Below are 19,677 nucleotides of genomic sequence, written 5' to 3'. Positions count from 1 at the left end.
GCATTTGATGATAACAACAACAACAACAACAACAACAACAACAACAATTTATTTGTACCCTGCCCATCTGGCTGGGTTTCCCCAGCCACTCTGGGTGGCTTCCAACAAAGACCAAAAATACACTAAAATGTCACACATTAAAAACTTCCCTGAACAGGGCTGCCTTCAGATGTCTTCTGAATGTCAGGTAGTTGTTTATCTCTTTGACATCTGGTGGGAGGGTGTTCCACAGGATGGGCGCCACTACTGAGAAGGCCCTCTGCCTGGTTCCCTGTAGCTTTGCTTCTCACAATGAGGGAACCGCCAGAAGGCCCTCGGCGCTGGATCTCAGTGTCTGGGCAGAACGATGGCGGTGGAGACGCTCCTTCAGGTATACTGGGCCGAGGCCGTTTAGGGCTTTAAAGGTCAGCACCAACACTTTGAATTGTGCTTGGAAACGTACTGGGAGTAGAGCCTGCAGGATCAGGCCAGAGCCTGTAGCTCTCTCCCCTCCTGCAGTTTGCATCCACTGATGGTATTCTGAAACATACTGCCTCCGACAGTGGATGGAAACTGCAGGAGGAAGTAAGGGCTGCTGCTGCTACTGCTGTGCTCAGCTCGATCCAATGGACTTAAGTTACTCAGCTCCATTGATTGACGCTGAGCATGACTAACGTTGGTTTTCACCCTTAAAACGTTTCAGAGCAAGCCAGTGAGGAAGAACTGAACTAGAAGGAGCCGCCAATACAGTCAGAAGCATTAGTAAGGTCAAAACTATGCCTGATGTTTTGCGCAGGCGAAACCTGATAAAGCCCAAACTCCTGTTGCCTAAACACATATAAGCCTGGTATTCATTTTTACTCCGTATGTTACAAGAATTACAGTGGCAGCTCTTAACAAGCGTTGGGTTTCCCCCCTGCCCCCCTCCCACAATGAGCTTGAAATTCCTCAATTATTATCAGCCTGCTTTGCATGCAGATAAATATATAACCTTGAGTCACACAGACACGCCCAGAGGTGCAGGCGGCCAGCAAAGAGACGTGGGCTGCCGAAAACCTGCCTAGCAGACACTCTTAAGTGTTTGCGCATTCACATGCCAGACCTTCTGCCACACGCGATAGGGCTAGCCAGCGGAAGAGCAGCTCCTGCAGCTGAAAGTGCTTACATAGCGTTGCAGGCAAGAGGCAATGATGGCCACAGACTCGGGTGGCTTTGAAGGAGGAGCTGGCAGCTTCATGGAGGATAAGTCGCTGTCGGAGGCAGTAAACACGTTTGGGGGAAGATCCCTGCATTAAAGGGGGTTGGACTAGATGACCCTCGTGGCCCCTTCCGGCTCTACGAATCTGTGATTTTGTGATTCTATGAATGCCAGTTGCTAGAAAGCGCAGGAGCAGAGAGGGCTCTTGGGGTCAGGCCCTGCTTGCAGGCTTTGTGTGGGCAAGTGGTCGGCCGCTACGAGAACAGCATGCTGGACCCAGATGGGCCACATGCTCTCATGTCCTTAGGATTCATCCACATGCCAACAAGTTCAGATTGGGCAATTAAAGCTGATTTGGCACAGCAAACCTGCTTCTCCAATAAAGGTTCAGGCTTCTCGCAATCAGGGAAGTGATGCGGAAATGCAGCGGGACAAACACTTGCTCTGATGCGACGCCTTCCTGCATACAAATCAGAGTGAATATTCATTAAATAGACAACTTCATCGAGATTCCATGCAAGTAAATCAGGATGAACGCCTAATTCTCATCTGGAAATGCCCTATGCATTCTCTGTGGAGCATAGGAAGATGTGTTATACCAGCAGATCCAATGTAACACCACCACCACCACCATCATCATTACAGTCGTACCTCGGAAGTCGAACAGAATCCGTTCCGGAAGTCCGTTCGGCTTCTGAAACGTTCAACTTCCAGAGTGCAGCTTCTGATTGGCTGCAGGAGGCTCCTGCAGCCAATCAGAAGGCTCCTGCAGCCAATCAGAAGCCCCATAAGCCCCGTCGGATGTTTGGCTTCTGAAAAAACGTTCAAAAACCAGAACAATCACTTCCAGTTTTCAATCGTTCATGAGCCAGAATGTTTGACTCCCAAGGTGTTCGGGAGCCAAGGTACAACTTTATTATTATTATTATTATTATTACTGACTAAACTGCGGGAGGCAGTGGAAGACAGAAGTGCCTGGTGTGCTCTAGTCCATGGGGTCATGAAGAGTTGGTCATGACTAAACATTATTATTATTATTATTATTATTATTATTATTATTATCCTGTCTTTCACCCTATGGTCCCAGGGTGGGTTACAGCATTAAAACAATATTACAAACAGTTTAAAACAACTTACAACCACAGTTCCTAAAAATATACACCTCAAATATCAAAAGCCAGGGTAAAGAGGTGTGTCTTCAGCATTTTCCAGGAGATGCATAATGAAAGCGCTAGCTAGATGCATCTCTGTGGGGAGGGAGTTCCGCAGCTTAGGGGCCACCACAGAGAAGGCCCTGTCCTGGGCCACTCTGCTCCCTCCCCCCCACCTGAGCCTCTGAAGGTGGAGGAACAACCACGAGGGCACCCTCTGCTGATCTCAGCACCAGAGACGGTCTGTAGGGAAGGAAACATGCTTTCAGATATTTGGGCCCTGAACATTTAGTGCTTTAAACAATAACATGAGCACCTTGAATTGGGACCAGAAACGAACTGGCAGCCAGCGCTGCTGTCTTAAAACAGGGGTTATTCGAGATCTAAAGGGACTCCTGGCTGCTGCATTTTGGACCCACTGAAGTTTCCAAGTCACCTTCAAGGGCAGCCCCATGTAGAGAGAACTGCAGTGATTGGATGCAGAAGTTTCCAGGGCACAGCCTTTAGTCTTTTCAAACTGTAAACTCCCTTCGTTGTCTTGGCCGAGAGATGTAAATGCAGTCTTCGTGTAAGATAATAAAACATGTTGTAAACTTGCCAAGGCCATCCTGCTGCCCAGCCAGTTTCCGGGAGGTTGTGTGTGTACACAAATAATTGGAAATGTAATGCTCTCCTTCTACTCAAAGCTAGGTGCAGGAGAGGCAATGCATTTCCTGTGGGATGTGGAGATGCTTTGTGGGAGTTTAGGGACAGACTGGGGGTAGTGTGTGTGGGGTGGGGGGAGATGGTGATTTAAGAGTAGATGGAAGTTGAACCAAGGTAGATGGCAGGGAGCAGCAGCAGGATATGGGCAATGGAAGGTGTGCTGGAGCTTCCACACTTCTCTCCTTCCACACATATGTGCATTTTCATAAGCCATTCATTACTGTTCTTATACTGGGAATCTGAATCTGTGCGGGAAACAAAACTCTTGGCGTGGCAGCAACTGTTCTGTGGAACTCCCTGCCTATTAATATCAGGCAAGCTCCTTCACAGTGCTGTTTTTGACCCTGCTAAAAAAAACCTCTTCCTTTTGGCTAACCTAGCCAGACATGCCATTTTATTATGTACATTTGTGTTTTCTTTTATCATGTTGCAATGCCTACTATTTTCATAAAGCCTTGTTTTTATTGCTATTTTAAATGAAAGTTTTATACCATTTATTGAGACTGCTTGGAGAGATAGAGAGAGAGAGAGAGAGAGAGAGAGAGAGAGAGAGTTTGTTAAAGAAATACAAATAAATTAAGAGGCCTTTTGATTCTTTTACTCTCATATATATATTTTTAATTAGTTTTTGCACAAATTTTCCAACATAATAACTCCAAAGCTACATGATATGTCTTTGGCCATCACAGCCTGAGACCTCCCTCAACCCCTTCTAATGGTTTTCCAAATTTTTCTCTGATTTTGCATTTTATTGCTATGCTTATTGCTAAAAGTCCAGTCTTACATCCACTAATCTTAGTCCTTTTCACAATAATTTGTAAAGTCCTCCTTACAAAACTTCCTGTACTCCTACAAGTGATGTTAAGTGATTACAATTGTCTTTCAAATACAAGATAAATTTCTTCCAGTCCTTTAGGAAAATCTGGTCCTGCTGGTTTCGAATGTTCCCTTTTAGTCTCGCCAGCTCAGCATAATCCTTTTACTCTCAATTCCAGGAGAGAAGCAAGGTGCTGTATATGTTTCGAGAAGGGTCGCCATGTTAGCCTTTTGTAGCAAAAACAACAAATGTTGCATTTCCATGGCCGCTTATTCCATTTCCCCAACATCTCCCTATCTTCTAATTTCCACATTATATTTGAGCTTGAAGCCATTTCTGGAAACACAGCTGAAAATATAGGACATGTTTGGTGCTATTTCTGAAAGGATTTCTTTTTCCTGGAAGCAAATAACATTGACCTGAGCACAAAACTTCCACTGTAGTCCACGATATTTCCGGAAGTGGCTTCCACATCAGAAACAGCAGAAGATGTCGTAAATTTAGTGCTAACCTTATTGTTGATTGCAAGCAGATTCCCACCCCCCACCGGAAGCAAATAGCATGGAACTTAGCGTGGAACTTCTGCTATGTTTCCGGAAGTGACATTTTTAGCGTCATGCGGAAGCTCCAATATAACATGGAAATGAATAACTAGGGAACCGTCAAGAGAATGGAATAAGCTGAACGGAGCATTGGTCTCCCTATCTTCTGCCCTACCAGTACCAACGTCCACCAGCCGCTGGGGGGTGACAAGAGGGCGTCACTTGGATACTGGATATTTATTATTATCTGCTCTCTTTCCCCTTAGCTGTTCATGATGGACAACTCCTTGACTGACTGGCGGATTGCTGTCAGTTGCCGCAAGCTGGCGTTTATCATGCTGGAGCTGCTGGTCTGCTCCATCCACCCCTTGCCCACCGGAGACTTCGCCTGCTTGGAGCCCCAGCCCACGCAGGCCTTCCTGTTCCTCTCCGAGGTCGACATGCTGTTGTCGCTGCTCATGTTCCTACGCCTCTACCTGGTGACGCGGGCGGCCCTGCTGCAAAGCAGCGTTCTAGGAGACGCCTCGTACCGCAGCATCGGGTCCCTCAACAAGATCCACTTCCAGTACCCCTTTGTGCTACGGGTGATGGTGAACAGCCAGCCGGGAAGGGTGCTCTTAATCTTCACGATGGGACTCTGGTTCATTGCCTTCTGGGTGCTGTCTGTCTGCGAACGGTAAGGACTGGGGCCTGCCTGTGCTGGCATTAGGCAGCAAGGGTCAGTTAGTAATAATAATAATAATAATAATAATAATAATTATTATTATTATTTAGGGATGCGGGTGGTGCTGTGCGTTAAACCACAGAGCCTAGGACTTGCCGATCAGAAGGTCAGTGGTTCGAATCCCCGCAATGGGGTGAGCTCCCGTTGCTCGGTCCCTGCTCCTGCCAACCTAGCAGTTCGAAAGCACGTCAAAAAGTGCAAGTAGATAAATAGGTACCGCTCTGGCAGGAAGGTAAATGGCGTTTCCGTGCACTGCTCTGGTTCGCCAGAAGCGGCTTAGTCACACTGGCCACATGACCTGGAAGCTGTATGCCGGCTTCCTCGGCCAATAAAGCGAGATGAGCGCCACAACCCCAGAGTCGGCCATGACTGGACCTAATGGTCAGGGGTCCCTTTACCTAATAATAATTTATTATTTATACCCCGCCCACCTGGCTGGGTTTCCCCAGCCACTCTGGGCGGCTCCCAACAGAACTAAAAGCACACTAAAACATCAAACATTAAAAACTTCCCTAAACAGGGCTGCCTTCAGATGTCATCTAAAAGTCAGATAGTTGTTTATTTCTTTGACATCTGATGGGAGGGCGTTCCACAAGGTGGGCACCACTACCGAGAAGGCCCTCTGCCTGGTTCCTTGTAACCTCACTTCTCGCAGGGAGGGAACCGCCAGAAGGCCCTCGGAGCTGGACGTCAGTGTCTGGGCTGAATGATGGGGGTGGAGACGCTCCTTCAGGTATACTGGACCGAGGCCGTTTAGGGCTTTAAAGGTGAACACCAACACTTTGAATTGTGCTCGGAAACGTACTGGGAGCCAGTGTAGGTCTTTCAGGACAGGTGTTATGTGGTCTCGGCAGTCACTCCCAGTCATCAGTCTAGCTGCCGCATTCTGGATTAGGGCAAACGGGGCACTGGCCCACCAAGCTCAGCTGACCAACCCACCTGCCTTACATGCAACCAGTCTAGGGGGATGACCCTGGCTGCCTGCTTCCTCCTCTTAATCTCAGGGTTGCTCTTGTACAACGTGGGAGAGAGGAGGATGGGGACCAAACCAGAATGGACTCTGATTAGCTGCGTCCCTTTATAAGACACAGCACCCCCCACTTCTGTTCTAGCTGCAGACTGAGCCTGGAGCTCTCTGCTTACAGAACATGTGCTTTGTCAGTTAGATGGACCCATCCTTAGAAGGAACCCATTCTACTCTGAAGCAGTCCAGAGCGCTACCCTCTTCCTTTTCAGAGCAGGCCTTTGTTTGTAAAGGACAATCCCATTTTCCGCCTGATGCCCAGCCAACAGGTAAATAAACTCCCCTGATGAGCCGGAGGCTAGCAACTGAGTCAGCCTCGGCGAAAAGAATAAACAAGCATTTTGTCACTTCAGGTGATACTCAGTCAAAAAAATAATAAATAGGCAAAGCCCATAGATTGGATTTCAAAGCAGTCGCGAGGAAGATCAGTTGCAAAACCAACAGTCTCCTGCTCAAAAGCTGCAGTGTTGGCATGCCTGCCCCGGTGCATGATGGGAGAGAACGCTTGCCTAACTGGACTGGGTTATGTTTCATGGGAAAATGTACCCAACCCCGCTTGATTATTTTCCTCGCTCTCTGGTGTCCCCCTCACCACTATGCCAAGCTGCCACGAGCAAAACTTGAAAGCCTTGTTATCCCCTCATGGATTTGCCCGAGCAAAGAGAGACAAATGATGTCATCGCTCCTGCCCTGCCCCACTCCCGGTCTGTTTGGGCAGTGGTCCAGACTGGGCCCAGAGGGAGAGGGCCTGTGAGGGAGCAGTGGTGGTAGTGGCAAGGACATCATAGACTGTGCCTGAGTTTTACTTCCCTGACTAGAGGCAGTATCCCTCTGAATTCCAGTGGCAGCGAGTCACAAGCGGAAAGAATGCGCTTGTGCTTGCAGTACCAAATGTATTTTTATTTCCCAGGGCCTATTTTGAGTCAATTTGAGCACTGCTGGTACCTCTTCACTGATCTGCTATTTTAATCTCTTGCGTATGGGTGTTTAATTTTAGTTTTTCGGAGTTTACTATTTCTCCTGTCCTCTTAAGTAACCCTGTAGGGTGTAATATAACTCTCAATAATGTGAAATACACATTTCCTGACGAACTTCTCTTCATTCCCACCTGTCAGGGAGCATATGGACAACGACTACCTATATAGCACTTTCTGGCTGATCCCCATCACTTTCCTAACCATTGGCTACGGAGATGTTGTTCCAGTGACGGTGTGCGGAAAAGTTGTGTGCGTGTTCACTGGTGTTATGGTAAGAGATGCGTCTGCGCATGGTGCAGAGCTGAAATGTGCAAATTTGTGCAAATCCAAAATCCGTCTCCCAGCTCCCCCCCCCAAAAAAGTATGTATTTATTGTGTCCATATCCCACCCTTTTCTTCAAAGAGCTGAAGGTGGCTACGTGGTCTCTCCCTCTCTGAATTTAATCTTCACAACAACCCTGCAAAGCCAGGGTTCAAAACCCCACCCAGCCATGAAGCACACTGGGTGACCTTGGGCCAGTCACTGCCTTGCCTTGCAGGGTTTTTTGGGGATTAAGTGAGGAGGCTTTTTAGAGGAAAGTGTGGACTAATAAAATCGATTAGGCAGCGACTGAGAGGCAGCAGCTGACTCCAAGGTCATCTGGCGAGCTTTGTGGCTGACTGGATATTTGAATCCTGGCCTCAATCACTCTAACCACTACACCACACTTCCTCTCAATTCTGAAACGGAAAGTTCATATCGGAAAATGTGATGCTGCAATGCTACTTCAGAACTTTGACAGATGGACTTGAGTGCTTTAGACTCAAATATCTTGATTTGATTTTTTAGTATCATTATTATTGTTGGTCAGGCGTCAAATAAGAAATCCTATAAAGCTGTCAAGTGCTAAATGCCGCTTTTTGTGGTGCCTGTCAAGGGCTGTCGGATGCTATATAACATTGGTCTCTTGGTGAATTGATTTGATAACAAAACAGGAATTGATATCAGTCCTTTCATTACTGGGAATGTAGGCTGAACCAAATGAAGTTGGCTTGGATGGACAATGGATTTTGTATTTCAGAATCATAGGATTAAAGAAGGAATAGTCAGATCTGGTCCATAGCTACTGCTGAAAAATTAACCCAGAAGTGAAGGTAGAGGACAAACCCAAAAAAGATTTGTTTTCAACAACATGGCAAAAAATTATTTTATATATTAATGGGGAAAACAATGTTCAAATGCCTCCTGTGGAATACAGTTTGGAATTAACTTTTCATCTTCAAATTAGAATGCCATAAATCCTCAGTGGCAATATATTGCTATTTAGCAATAAAATATATTTTTTTTTAAGATATTGTCCTCCCCACCTCCAGTAACAATAATCCCCCCCCCAAGGAATGTGAATGAAACAACACAAAGTTACACTGTGTGTGCATTTGTACATTTCATTTCATTTCCTTTGAATTGTATTGTTTTTCTTGACTTCCTTACTCTTGTGTTAATTGGAAGCCTATGTTCGTGGACCTCAGATTTTGCTGTTTATTGATGATACGCTTTTACTACTGCTCTATGGATTGTTGCATGGGTAGCCCAAGTGGAGATCTTGAGATTTTGGGCTTCAGCTTCCATCAACTTTAGCCAGTGTGGTCCATGGTCAGAATGCTGGTGGCGGCTGCAGTCTAAAAATGTATTGCGGGTCTTCCCCACACAATTGTGTTTTCTGCTCTAAGTTGCTTTGTTTTTATTTCAAACAAGTAATATATAAATCTTATGAAATACATTGAGAAAATCCTTTCTGCATTTCCAAGATGTTTAGAGACTATTCATGTAGCAAGTGATTAATGATGATCACAAACATAATCACAACAATCTACTGTATATTTTGGAAAGTTGCATGTTTATTCGTTATGTGTTTGGGCATCTCTTAAGAGATCATCACCAAATTTTGCACATGTTTATTTGTTATGCATTTGGGCATCTCTTAAGAGATCACCACCAAAATTTGCACAGTAGTTCCCAAGATCAAGGAGCCAGGTTTTCATCTGTGCTTTGATACAATGCGATGCCATTTTGAATTAAGATGGCAGAATGAGCTTTTCAAAACTGCACTGATAATCAAATGCACCAACTGGGCTGATTTTTTTGTTTTTAAATTTCTGAGCTATGCGAGGAACAAGGCTAATAATACAGAAAATCCTGAAATTAGATATGTGCCCTTCCACTGAGCTATCATAGTCCCTATCTGCCACAGTAATTCCTAGTTTAACCCGAGGCACAAGGCGTATATTTCCTCTGTGCCTCCAGTTTTATTACTTCAAACTCATTGTCCTCGTTGTTTTTTTGCAGGGAGTGGGCTGCACGGCCCTCTTGGTGGCTGTTGCTGCTGATAAGCTGGAATTCAGCAGGGCTGAAAAACACGTCCATAACTTCATGATGGACATTCAATGTGCCAAAGAGGTAAGGCAGAAGATGAGCTTGCTGGGTCAGGGCAACGGCCCATCTAGTCCAGCTTCCTGTTCTCACAGTGGCTTGTGGGGAACCAGCAACCTGTATAAAAAGCAATTTGCCAACCTGCGATTCCCAGGAACTGGTGCTCAGTGGCAAAGCAGAGCTTGTAGCTGCTGATAGTCTTCTTCGCCATGATTTTGTCCAGTCCTCTTTGAAAGCCATCAAAGTTGGTGGCCATCACTGTGGGAAAGAGTGGGAGAGAGTTCCATAATTTACCTATGTGCTCTGCTTAGAAATACTTGTATCTCAGGGTTGCCATACGTCTGGAATTTCCCATAAATTGCCGGTATTTGGCCATTGGAAACAGTGTCCGGGCAGAAATTGCCCAACATAAAGAAAAACACAATAAAACATTAAAATTAAAAAAACCACAACTTCCCTATACAGAGCTGCCTTCAGATGTTTTCTAAAGGTTGTATAGCAGTAACTCGGAGGCCTGTTCGCAATATGAAAAGAACACAACCCGCAGTGGCGCGTCTGCGCACGCGTGGATTGCGATTCGCCCCTTCTGCGCATGCGGGTCACATCATTTTGCACTTCTGCGCATGCGCGAGCAGCGAAACCCCGGAAGTAACCCTTTCCGATACTTCTGGGTTGCCGTGGGACGTAACCTGAAAGAATGTAACATGAGGCAGATGTAACATGAGGTATGACTGTATAGTTACTTATCTCCTTGGCTTTGGGGGTCACATAGCTCCATACCCTCCAACATTTCTCTGACGAAAATAGGGGCGTCTGCCAGGCAAGGCCTACCTTCCCCCTCTCTGTAGATAACAGCATGAAGCGAAAGCAGTCTTTTGCAGCAACAGAGAGCTTTATTGAACACAGCACAAACATTCAGCATCCATTTTCGCCGTGCAGGTGCTCCCAATTGAGTTCCTCCCACTTCCTTCCGTCTTCCTGTCCAGTGGCGTGGCGTGGGGGGTGCAGGGGGGGGCGGCCGCACCGGGAGCAACATCTGGGGGGGGGGCGCTCGCACTCGCAGCTCTCTGCCCCTAGGGCAGAGGGGGCGCAAATTACTTGCCTTGCCCCGGGTGCTGACACCCCACGCTACGCCACTGTTCCCGTCTCCTCACCACGTGACCCCCCTCCAACCACTGAGCCTTCTGAGAGGCTACCCTATCCAGACGCCTGCCTCTACAGCTCATGGGCTTTCTAGTGAGGGAGATCCAACCAGCTCTCTCTCTCTTCCCGTTCCTCTCCCCTTGGTTGCTCTTCTCCCAGCTCAGCCCAACAGTCAGTTCCCGAAATGTGTCCTTCTGCAAACCGTTGCTCTAGGTCGATACTATCCTCCTGCTCCAGAGGAGCTTCAGGATCAGGCCCTTGAGCAGAGGGAGAGGGGGGTGTCCACCATTCTTCCTCAGAGCAATACCCTTCAGTCTGGTTCCTGACAACGTCCTAAGAAAAAGAGGGACATTCTGGGATCAAATCAGAGACTGGAACAGCTTCTGTAAATCCAGGACAGTCCCTGGAAAAGCAGGGTTGCCATATTTCAAAAACTAAAAGCCAAGACACCCCAAAATGAGTTGTTGAGCTTATTTTGAACAAACCCCAAAGTTGTTGAGCTTGACACTTCTTACTCACCTTCTCTCTCAACTAAAAAGTACCAGATGTGTCAGCCTTTCCTCAGAGGAGAATAGCTCCCATTACCTGCACCTGGTGTGGGTAACTTTAGTCCATCAAGGGCTGCAGTCCCTTGGGGAATAATATTTTGGAGCCTGCATATTAACAGTGGGTGGTGCCACTCTTTTTTATCTCTCTGCTACCTTTTCTCTTTTTTCTGCCACCCGTTCACTCTCTCCCTCTCCCTCCCCTCACTTCCTCCCCCTGCCCCCCAGTGGGCTGCCAGGAAAGGAATAGTTTACTCTCGCCAGACATCTGAATTAATTGTTTGCAGAGGATTTTTGAAATTATGCCAAGAGCGTCACATGCACGTTGCCCACCCCCTGACTTTTCGGATCAATCAATTTCAACAAGATTAATGTGGGAAGTGTAGCTTTTGAGTTTCCTTAATGCCTCTTCTGTTTTCATTTCGAAACATCCTCTTTCTTGTCATCATTCACCAGAAGTCAGGAATTAACAGAAGACAGGGCTTCCTGGTCACAGGAAGGTTTTCGGGTATTACATCAGACCTTCCTCCTTCCAGAGTTGCGTATCTTTGTTGGCTACAATTTTTAGTGAAATGCTACCATTGTGTTTTCCACAAAGCGTGTTCCTGCTTTGCAAGTTTGCAGGCTCTGGCTCAGTTTTTTTTTGGGGGGGGGGGGGCTGGATATGGGTCAGGTGGGTTCCCAGGTCAGCTTGATCTGGGGCCCCCACATTTGGGCTTCTGGTCGGGTCAGGGGCCTGCGCACAGCCTTAATTATCACAGTTGAAGGAACAAAAATACTCAGAGCCAGGCAATGGTACCCCAAGAGGATCGGGAGGGGTGCACATGAGAGAAAAGTGTGTAGCCGAGGGAGAGTCTTAAGGGCCAGAGAGAAAGGCCTGGAGCGCCGCATCCCTGGTGTCTACAATAATGAGGTGTTTGGGACTTTGGCTTGACTTTGGAGGAAGCAGTTTCATACGTCCAATACTTCTACACTGATGAACTGCAGATCTACTCCTCGCTATTTCCTTCCCTGTCGGGCAGCCCTTCCAAACTGAAACTCTACAGGGGTTTCTGCTGCAGCATTTTGCCCTGCAGAAGAGCTGAAAGGCTCCCCTATTTGAATGTTAATATGCAAATACAAGGGGCATGTTTTTGTGTGGTTAGCTCTTCCAGCAAGGGGCAAAAACTTGAAACACGCCTGGCTCTGTTGTTCAATATATACGATATACGATATCTTTATTGTCATTGTCCCATGCAGAACAATGAAATTGAAAAACTACGTAAAGCATTCAAAAACCCCTAAAAACTCTGAAACCCCATTTTAAAATACACTATACTATAGAGACCCCTTATGCTGTGTTTAGAACCAGAATTGCATTTGTGTAGAAACTGTTTCTCAGGCGGCTAGTCCTGGCCTTGGCAGGTGCCATTTTAATGTGCCCTGTGGACCACGGTTTAAGAACCCCCTGCAGTAAACAATAACCGCTGTTCCTGGGCTCTCTGCCCTGTTATCTCAGGGCGTGTGTAGGCACACATGCAAATCAAGACTTCCTTGTGGGTTTCCTCCTCCCTGGCCTCCCCCCCCCCCAACGCTTTCACAACACTTTTGACAGATGTCCTGTCCTAGCCGGCAAAATCAAAGGCCAATGCAGTTGTCAGTCTTCCTCCTTCTTCCGCTTGATGGGTCATGAATTGGCACTGCAGGGAAGGGTTGCAGCTCAGTGGCAGACTCTCCTTCACTTGCCAAAAGTTCCAGGTTCAAATCCCCAGTATTTCCTGGTAGGGCTGGCAAAGCCTCCTTGCCCAGGTTGTCTCCCAGTGACGTCCACAGGGCCAAAAGTTCCCCAGTCCAGTTGCAGACCATCAAAAACTTTCTGCAAAAGGAGCATAGATCAGTGGTCGAGCTCGTGCTTTGCATGTGAAAAGTCTAAATCCTTGGCATCTCTAATTAATGTCTCCTTGGCTGAAACTCCAGACAGCCTCTGTCCGTCAGGGCGAGAGAAGCCCTGAGCTGTTGGGCCTGTGCTCTGACTTCATCTAAGGCAGCTCCTTATGTTCCTAGCGACAGAGAAGGGAAACTGAGCTTCGGCGAGCCGTCACGTCTCTCCCTTTTCTCTCCATTTTTTTGCACCAACCTCTAGATGAAGTGGTCGGCCGCCAACGTGCTGCAGGAGGCTTGGATGCTGCACAAACACACCAAGAGGAAGGATGGCCTAAGGACACGCAAACATCACCGAAGGCTGCTGGCAGCCATCCATATGTAAGTCAATCGCTCCCAGGTCATGGGGTGCTCAGGCGTAGTGCCAAGTCGGGGGGGGGGAGAAGGCTGGGCATGGCACCTTCCAGGGCAGAGGACTGCACTGCCCTGGTCCTGCTCTGCCAGTTTCCCCCTTTCTAAGTCTTGGACTGCTTGGGTGCCAAGGAATGGTGGGAGAAACCATCAGGCCAATGCCCAGGGAAAGAAGGCTCAGAGCCCTGGGATTAGAGCCAGTGTGGTGTAGTGGTTAAGAGGAGTGGACTCGTAATCTGGTGAACGGGGTTTGATTCCCCGCTCCTCCACATGCAGCTGCTGGGTGACCTTGGGCTAGTCACACTTCTCTGAAGTCTCTCAGCCTCACTCACCTCACAGAGTGTTTGTTGTGGGGGAGGAAGAGAAAGGAGATTGTTGGCTGCTTTAAGACTCCTTAGGGTAGTGATAAAGCAGGATATCAAATCCAAACTCCTCCTCCTCCTCTTCTCCTTCTCCTTCTCCGTCTCCTTCTTCTTCTTCTTCTTCAAAACTATCCTCATTAAGTCCTCTTATTTTTGCTGTTAACTTTGCCTAATTCTACATCACCTTGCTTATTCGTTTTTCTTTGGTTGGAACTTCTTCTTCCATCCATTTTTTGTGCATAAATATTCCTAGTCAAGCGAGGATTTCGAATTGAACCGGTCATTCGATTTGAGATGGAAGGCGGCGGCGACAAGGGCCGGTTAGATTTGTTACCCGTCGTCCGCCCTGCGTGCAAGGGCTCTGAGCCCCTCGCAGATGGGCCTGGGAGCATGTTGTACATTTCGCTAGAAATTATAGCGAGCGCTCGCAGCCAGTGATCAGGGTTTCCTGAGGAAAGTGCACCGGCGGGTCACGGCTGCTGCATACGTTTTAACTGTTAAAACTCTTCTCTCCATTGCAATTTGGAAAGGAAGCACATTGGCGAAAGCCCAGGAGGGGAAATAACTTCTCTGTTCTCCTCGTAGGTTCCGACACGTGAGGATGAAGCACAGGAAGATCCGAGATCAAGTGAATGCCATGATGGATGTCTCTAAGGCGAGTTGTGTGCCGGGGACATTGTTGCCCGGTCGATAAGAGGCTGTGTACACACAAGTTTAAAGCGTATTGCTCCCCAATAAATGTATCCTGGGAAATTGCAGTTTACCCTTTACAGAGCTACAGTTCCCAGGCTTCTTTGGGCTGTGGTGTGGGGAACATGCTTTACATGCGCAGCATGTATGCATCCTCTGTCGACTCTCCTGTGGTGCAACGGACTAGTGCATCTGGCTGTTAACCAGAAGGCTGGCAGTTTGAGCCCACCCAGGAACTGCTGTGGGCAGAATTCTGGCATCAAAGGGGGTCAAGGACCCTTCCAACCCTGCAATTCTGTGGTTCTATTAATCTAAGGCAATGCAATGCCTTTAAGCGCAGTGTGTTTCCAATATAATAAGCATTAGCAAATACTTGCAAAAAGGCCACTGATAAGTTCCTGAAGGTGTAGCTTCTATGACAGTAAAGGGGTACCTTGGTTCTCAAACTTAATCTGTTCCGGAAGTCTGTTCCAAAACCAAAGCGTTCCAAAACTAAGGCGCACTTTCCCATAGAAAGTTGTGCAAAATGGATTAATCCGTTCCAGACTTTTAAAAACAACCCCTAAAACAGCAATTTAACATGAATTTTACAATAAACAAGCAATAAACAATGTACTCCAGTCACACAATCAATCAATCAATCAATCAATCAGTAGCTGAACTGGGTTCCACACAGTCACAAAAATAAAACAAAAAAGCCGCAAAAAGAAAAACACAAAATAAATAGCAAAAATAGACAGACCTCAGCGGAACACTCAAAACAGAAGTGTGGCACTCAAAACGGAGCGCGTTTGGATTCTGAAAAAAGTTCACAAAAGTTCACTGTATTTTGTGTCTGGGGGAAAGTAAATTATTCCAAATATAAGCATTGCTGCTGCTTTTGTTGTTGAGATTATTATTTTTCCTGCCATTCTCTGAGTGGGCTCAGGGCAGCACATTGAGTTTCTCCACCACCCCTCCCCATTGATCCTCATAACAACCTTGTGAGGTAGGCTAGGTTGACTAAACTGATGGACTTGATGTCATCCAAAAGGCTAAATAAGAAGTTTTAGCTAGATCTGGTACTGGACTGCCCTGATATCTACAGATGAAGGGCAGCATACAAATTAAATAATAATATCAGTGTGAATATATTATATATAAAAAATATAATGTAATAGCAGGCTTGGAATAAAGCGATTTGTGCCTCCCCCATCTTATATTTCTGCAGCTGGTTCTTCCTGCCTAAGTGCAGAACCTTACAATTTGTCCCTATTTTGTTAGTTTTGGCCCAGTTCTCTAATCTGTTAAGGTCGTATTGGATCCCAATTCGGTCTTCTGCGCCATAAGCTACCCCTCCCAGTTTGGTGTCACCTGCAAATTAGATGAGCATCCCCTCACTTCCTTCATCCAAGTCAGAACCCTGCAGGACACCACTTGTCACTTTCCCCCCATCCCTGAGGACAAGAGCGCCACCTGTGGGCCAGTCCCGGGAAGTAACTTGAGCAAAAGCTGAACTGTTGACAGCCGTGTCCTGTTCTTCCTCTGCTGCAGATGCAGATGATCATGTGCGACCTCAGCTCCAGCCTCAGTAGCTCCCACCGGGAGCTGGAGAAGCGGATCGAGTCCCTGGACAGGAAACTGGACGAGATGACGAGGCTTCTCTCGGGACTTGTGGACTCCAAGCAGCGGCAGGAACAGCGGGCGCTCTGAACGCCAACTGCAGTTTGGTAGGTGCGGCACCTAGAACTCTGCGACAAAAACCCTCTTCGCAACACAAGATTCTGCAACTCGAAAACACCCAAATTCTGCAATCGGAATCTGTTTGGCCAATTTGAATATACTAGCAAGTTCTCCCCGGGAATTATGTCTTTCTGTTCTTCCCTCTGGAGCCTAGAACTTGAGAGACATGCTGGGATCTCTACCCTACGCTCTGGGCTCTAAAAGCAGGAGTGGCGAGACCTCTGACCTTCCCAACGCCCCTGGACTACAACTCCCATCATTCTGAACCATTACCATCACTGGCTGAGACGGATGGGATTTGTTGTCTCTCCCCCCAGCCCCCAAAAGGGAGGGGAAACTTGTTTGCTAGCTTTCTGGGGTCTAGTTTCAATATAATCCTCCTCCTTCATGGGACGCAGGTGGTGCTGTGGGTTAAACCACAGAGCCTAGGGCTTGCTGATCAGAAGGTCAGTGGTTCGAATCCCCGCGATGGGGTAAGCTCCCGTTGCTCAGTCCCTGCTCCTGCCAACCTAGCAGTTCGAAAGCAGTCAGTGCAAGTAGATAAATAGGTACCGCTCCGGCGGGAAGGTAAATGGCATTTCCATGCGCTGCTCTGGTTTGCCAGAAGCGGCTCAGTCATGCTGGTCACATGACTTGGAAGCTATACGCCAGCTCCCTCTGCCAGTAAAGTGAGATGAGCGCCGCAACCCCAGAGTCAGTGATGACTGGTCCTAACGGTCAGTGATCCCTTTACCTTTACCTCCTTCATTGCAGGTTTTTTAAAGCAGAGATTGGATGGCCACCCCCCAGGGATGCTTTAGTGAAAATTCCTGCATTGCAGGAGGTTGGACTAGATCCCTCCCAACTCTACAATTCTATGATTCTATCTGTTCCTCCAATATTAGTGCCACTGTGACCTTTGTTCTCCTTTACCTTCCAGGTGGCTAAAGAGATGGTTTTGATCATCCCACTGAAGCCTCCATAGACAGAACTTTTAAACTCCTCCTGCCTTTCTTCATGGGCATCAGGCAGTGTGTCAGGAACACACGGGACTACACCGCCACCTTGTGGTGGAGGAGAACCACTACAGGCATTTTGAAAAGCCGACCCACCGCATCAACAGACAAAAGAAAAGGAGCGAGATCTCCGCGGGAAAGACTTCTCGAACCTCTGAATGGATTTTTGTTGTGTCTTGCAAGAGGGACTCTGGATGCAAAATCAAAAGACAGGACATCCACTCCTCTGGCAGGCTTCTGAGCTGTGGGCGGGGGAACCAAGAGGACAAGATACAGGAATAAGTGTGCTTGAAAACTGTGCAAAGTCCTTGCCCTTTGGCAAAAGACAGTTTGTCCATCCTGGGCAGAAATGCAATTTTCAGGAAGCAATTGCTAACTGGCTGCACAGGATCTCCTGAGATGGGTGGGGGAGGACCCCACACCCTCGAAGTTCAGGCTTGCATATAATCATGTTTTTGGTCACCTAGAGAGTAACAACAGTAGCTGCAGGCGAGGAAGATTGTGTGTGTCTGTACCGGGGGTGGGTTTATCATTTAAGGCGGTTGATGCTACGCCAGTGTCTTAACATAAGCTAGGGCTAAGCAGGCTACTTGCCAGCCTGCTCTTGACATTTACTATGCATCTGGAACAAATGTGCCTTAAGACAACACTGCAGAAACACAACTGCTGGCAAGGAGACCCCGATCAGGAGCTCCAGAGACAAGCAAGAGCCATCGTTTTAGACTAGAATACCCTAAGGCTCCCAGCTTCAGTACGTTTAAAAAGTTATGTTAGAGGGCACAGAGGCCTTGTTTGTGTCATGGACCTTGGAAGGCAGGCAAAATAGACGAAAGAAGGTTGGATGGACACGGTGGTCCAACCTGAGACCAAGAGTGAAGTTCTCAAAGGGCTGCTTAGGTTAGCTGTTCAGTGAGAGGTTGCAGAAGTCTCTTAAGTGTGGGGAAACCTAGGTAATCAGCCACTGAGCATCCTTTGTCTGGCCAGAGGGGAAACTTTGGAAGTCAACATCTGGTGGGGAAAGTGCTGCTTAGCTCTCAGCCTTCAGGTCAACACTGAAATGCAGAGAAGCATGCTTTCTTTTTCCAAGGTGTCCGGACAGGAGAATTACAATTTGCACTCGGGTCCTGGTTTTGGGCTTCCCACAGGTATCTGGCTGGCCACCAGGAGAACAGGATGCTTGTCTAGATGGGCTTGAACCACAGCAGGCTTTTCTTACTTTCTTAGGGGATCAGCTTTTAGAAGCCATACTTTTGTGGGGAGCCGACTGCCGTCGTCTCCTTCCTTTCTGCAGAAGTTTGTGAAGCACATAAAACTGGAGGTACAGATTCCTACCTCTCCCCTAAGGAGAGAACTTGATATTTGGATTGCTTTTGGTGTCTCAGGTGAGAGATGAGGGAAGCCGGCGGTGTATGTATAGGCGGCACTCTCCTTTATAGTATTTTCTTCTCTCCTTTTTTCGTTAGAGGGGAGGAAGGGATAGACGAAGTGCCTTTGCCCAGTCTGTTAGAAAGTGGTTTCTATCACCTCTCGTGAGAACCTGCTGCTTCCCCAGTGAGAGGCAAGGGGAACGTTTGGTGTGAATGCTCACCTGGGGGGGGTGTCTATATTACTGCTTGCTTGTCAGTACTTGACATTTGTCTGGCTCTCATAGCACAGACATGCGAGGATGAGAGACTGAATTATGGCAGCGATTGTGGAGTGTGATTGGAGGGCGTGCTAGAATAGTAAATTTGAGTGCATTGGAGCATTGATGTGTGCTGACCATGCAAGGTGTGTGTGTGAGCGAAACTGAACAGTCTCTGTATTTTTAGCTGTAATCAGATTAAGTTGTGCAAATTGCTGAATAGGGAGCTGGGCACTGATACATTTAACGGGATGACTGATTGATGTATGGTGGTGGGGAAGAATGAGTTGATTTTCTTTTGCTTCATTGTGAATCAGATTTGTTTTTTTTTTATAAAAAAGGCGAAATTTATACTTCTTAGCTCATTTTTAATTATTTTGCTTCCTGATCTTTAGAGGATGCTTGGAATTAGTCCTTTACTATGGATTTTCCTTGCATTTTTTTGCAGCTGATGAGGATGCTCTACTTAGTTACGTTTTATAGAACGTAGAAATGCTCTCCTTTTTTGTTTTGGTATCTGCTGTTTATTTAAGATGTTTTAACCTATGTTGTAAACCGCTTAAGAGTTTTGTTTAACTAAAAGCGGTATATAAATGGTTCAAATAAAAATGAACAAAGGCCATTATTCCTGTTGCTAAATGATGGCTGCACACCAGACCCAAGGAAGGAACATCAGGACCACTTTTTGTCCTCCTCTCCCACCCCTGGGGTGCCATCCCAAAACACACCGAGGCAGCAGTTTTAAGCAGAGGGGTTTGCATCTCACCAGCCACTTCCAACGAAGAGACCCGAGTTCTT

The 19,677-nt window shown here is 47.1% G+C and overlaps 1 protein-coding gene across 1 annotated transcript in view; it reads left to right on the top strand.

Moving 5' to 3' along the window:
• Positions 1 to 19,608, top strand: part of KCNN4 (potassium calcium-activated channel subfamily N member 4) — a 47,490-nt gene extending 27,882 nt beyond the window's left edge. Inside the window, exons 3-9 of the mRNA XM_081016773.1 lie at positions 4,659 to 5,068; positions 7,256 to 7,388; positions 9,444 to 9,554; positions 13,338 to 13,456; positions 14,434 to 14,503; positions 16,072 to 16,247; positions 17,180 to 19,608. Of these exons, the coding sequence (XP_080872899.1) occupies positions 4,659 to 5,068; positions 7,256 to 7,388; positions 9,444 to 9,554; positions 13,338 to 13,456; positions 14,434 to 14,503; positions 16,072 to 16,230 (1,002 nt within the window). The 3' untranslated portion in view covers positions 16,231 to 16,247; positions 17,180 to 19,608. The remainder of the gene's footprint in view (positions 1 to 4,658; positions 5,069 to 7,255; positions 7,389 to 9,443; positions 9,555 to 13,337; positions 13,457 to 14,433; positions 14,504 to 16,071; positions 16,248 to 17,179) is intronic.
• The last annotated feature ends 69 nt before the right edge of the window (positions 19,609 to 19,677 follow it).

This window comes from Podarcis pityusensis (assembly GCF_964106645.2).
Source record: "Podarcis pityusensis genome assembly, chromosome: 8".
Classification (NCBI taxonomy): Eukaryota; Metazoa; Chordata; class Lepidosauria; order Squamata; family Lacertidae; genus Podarcis; species Podarcis pityusensis.
Note: the sequence above shows the minus strand (reverse complement) of the source record. Positions and strands in the feature narration are given on the sequence as shown.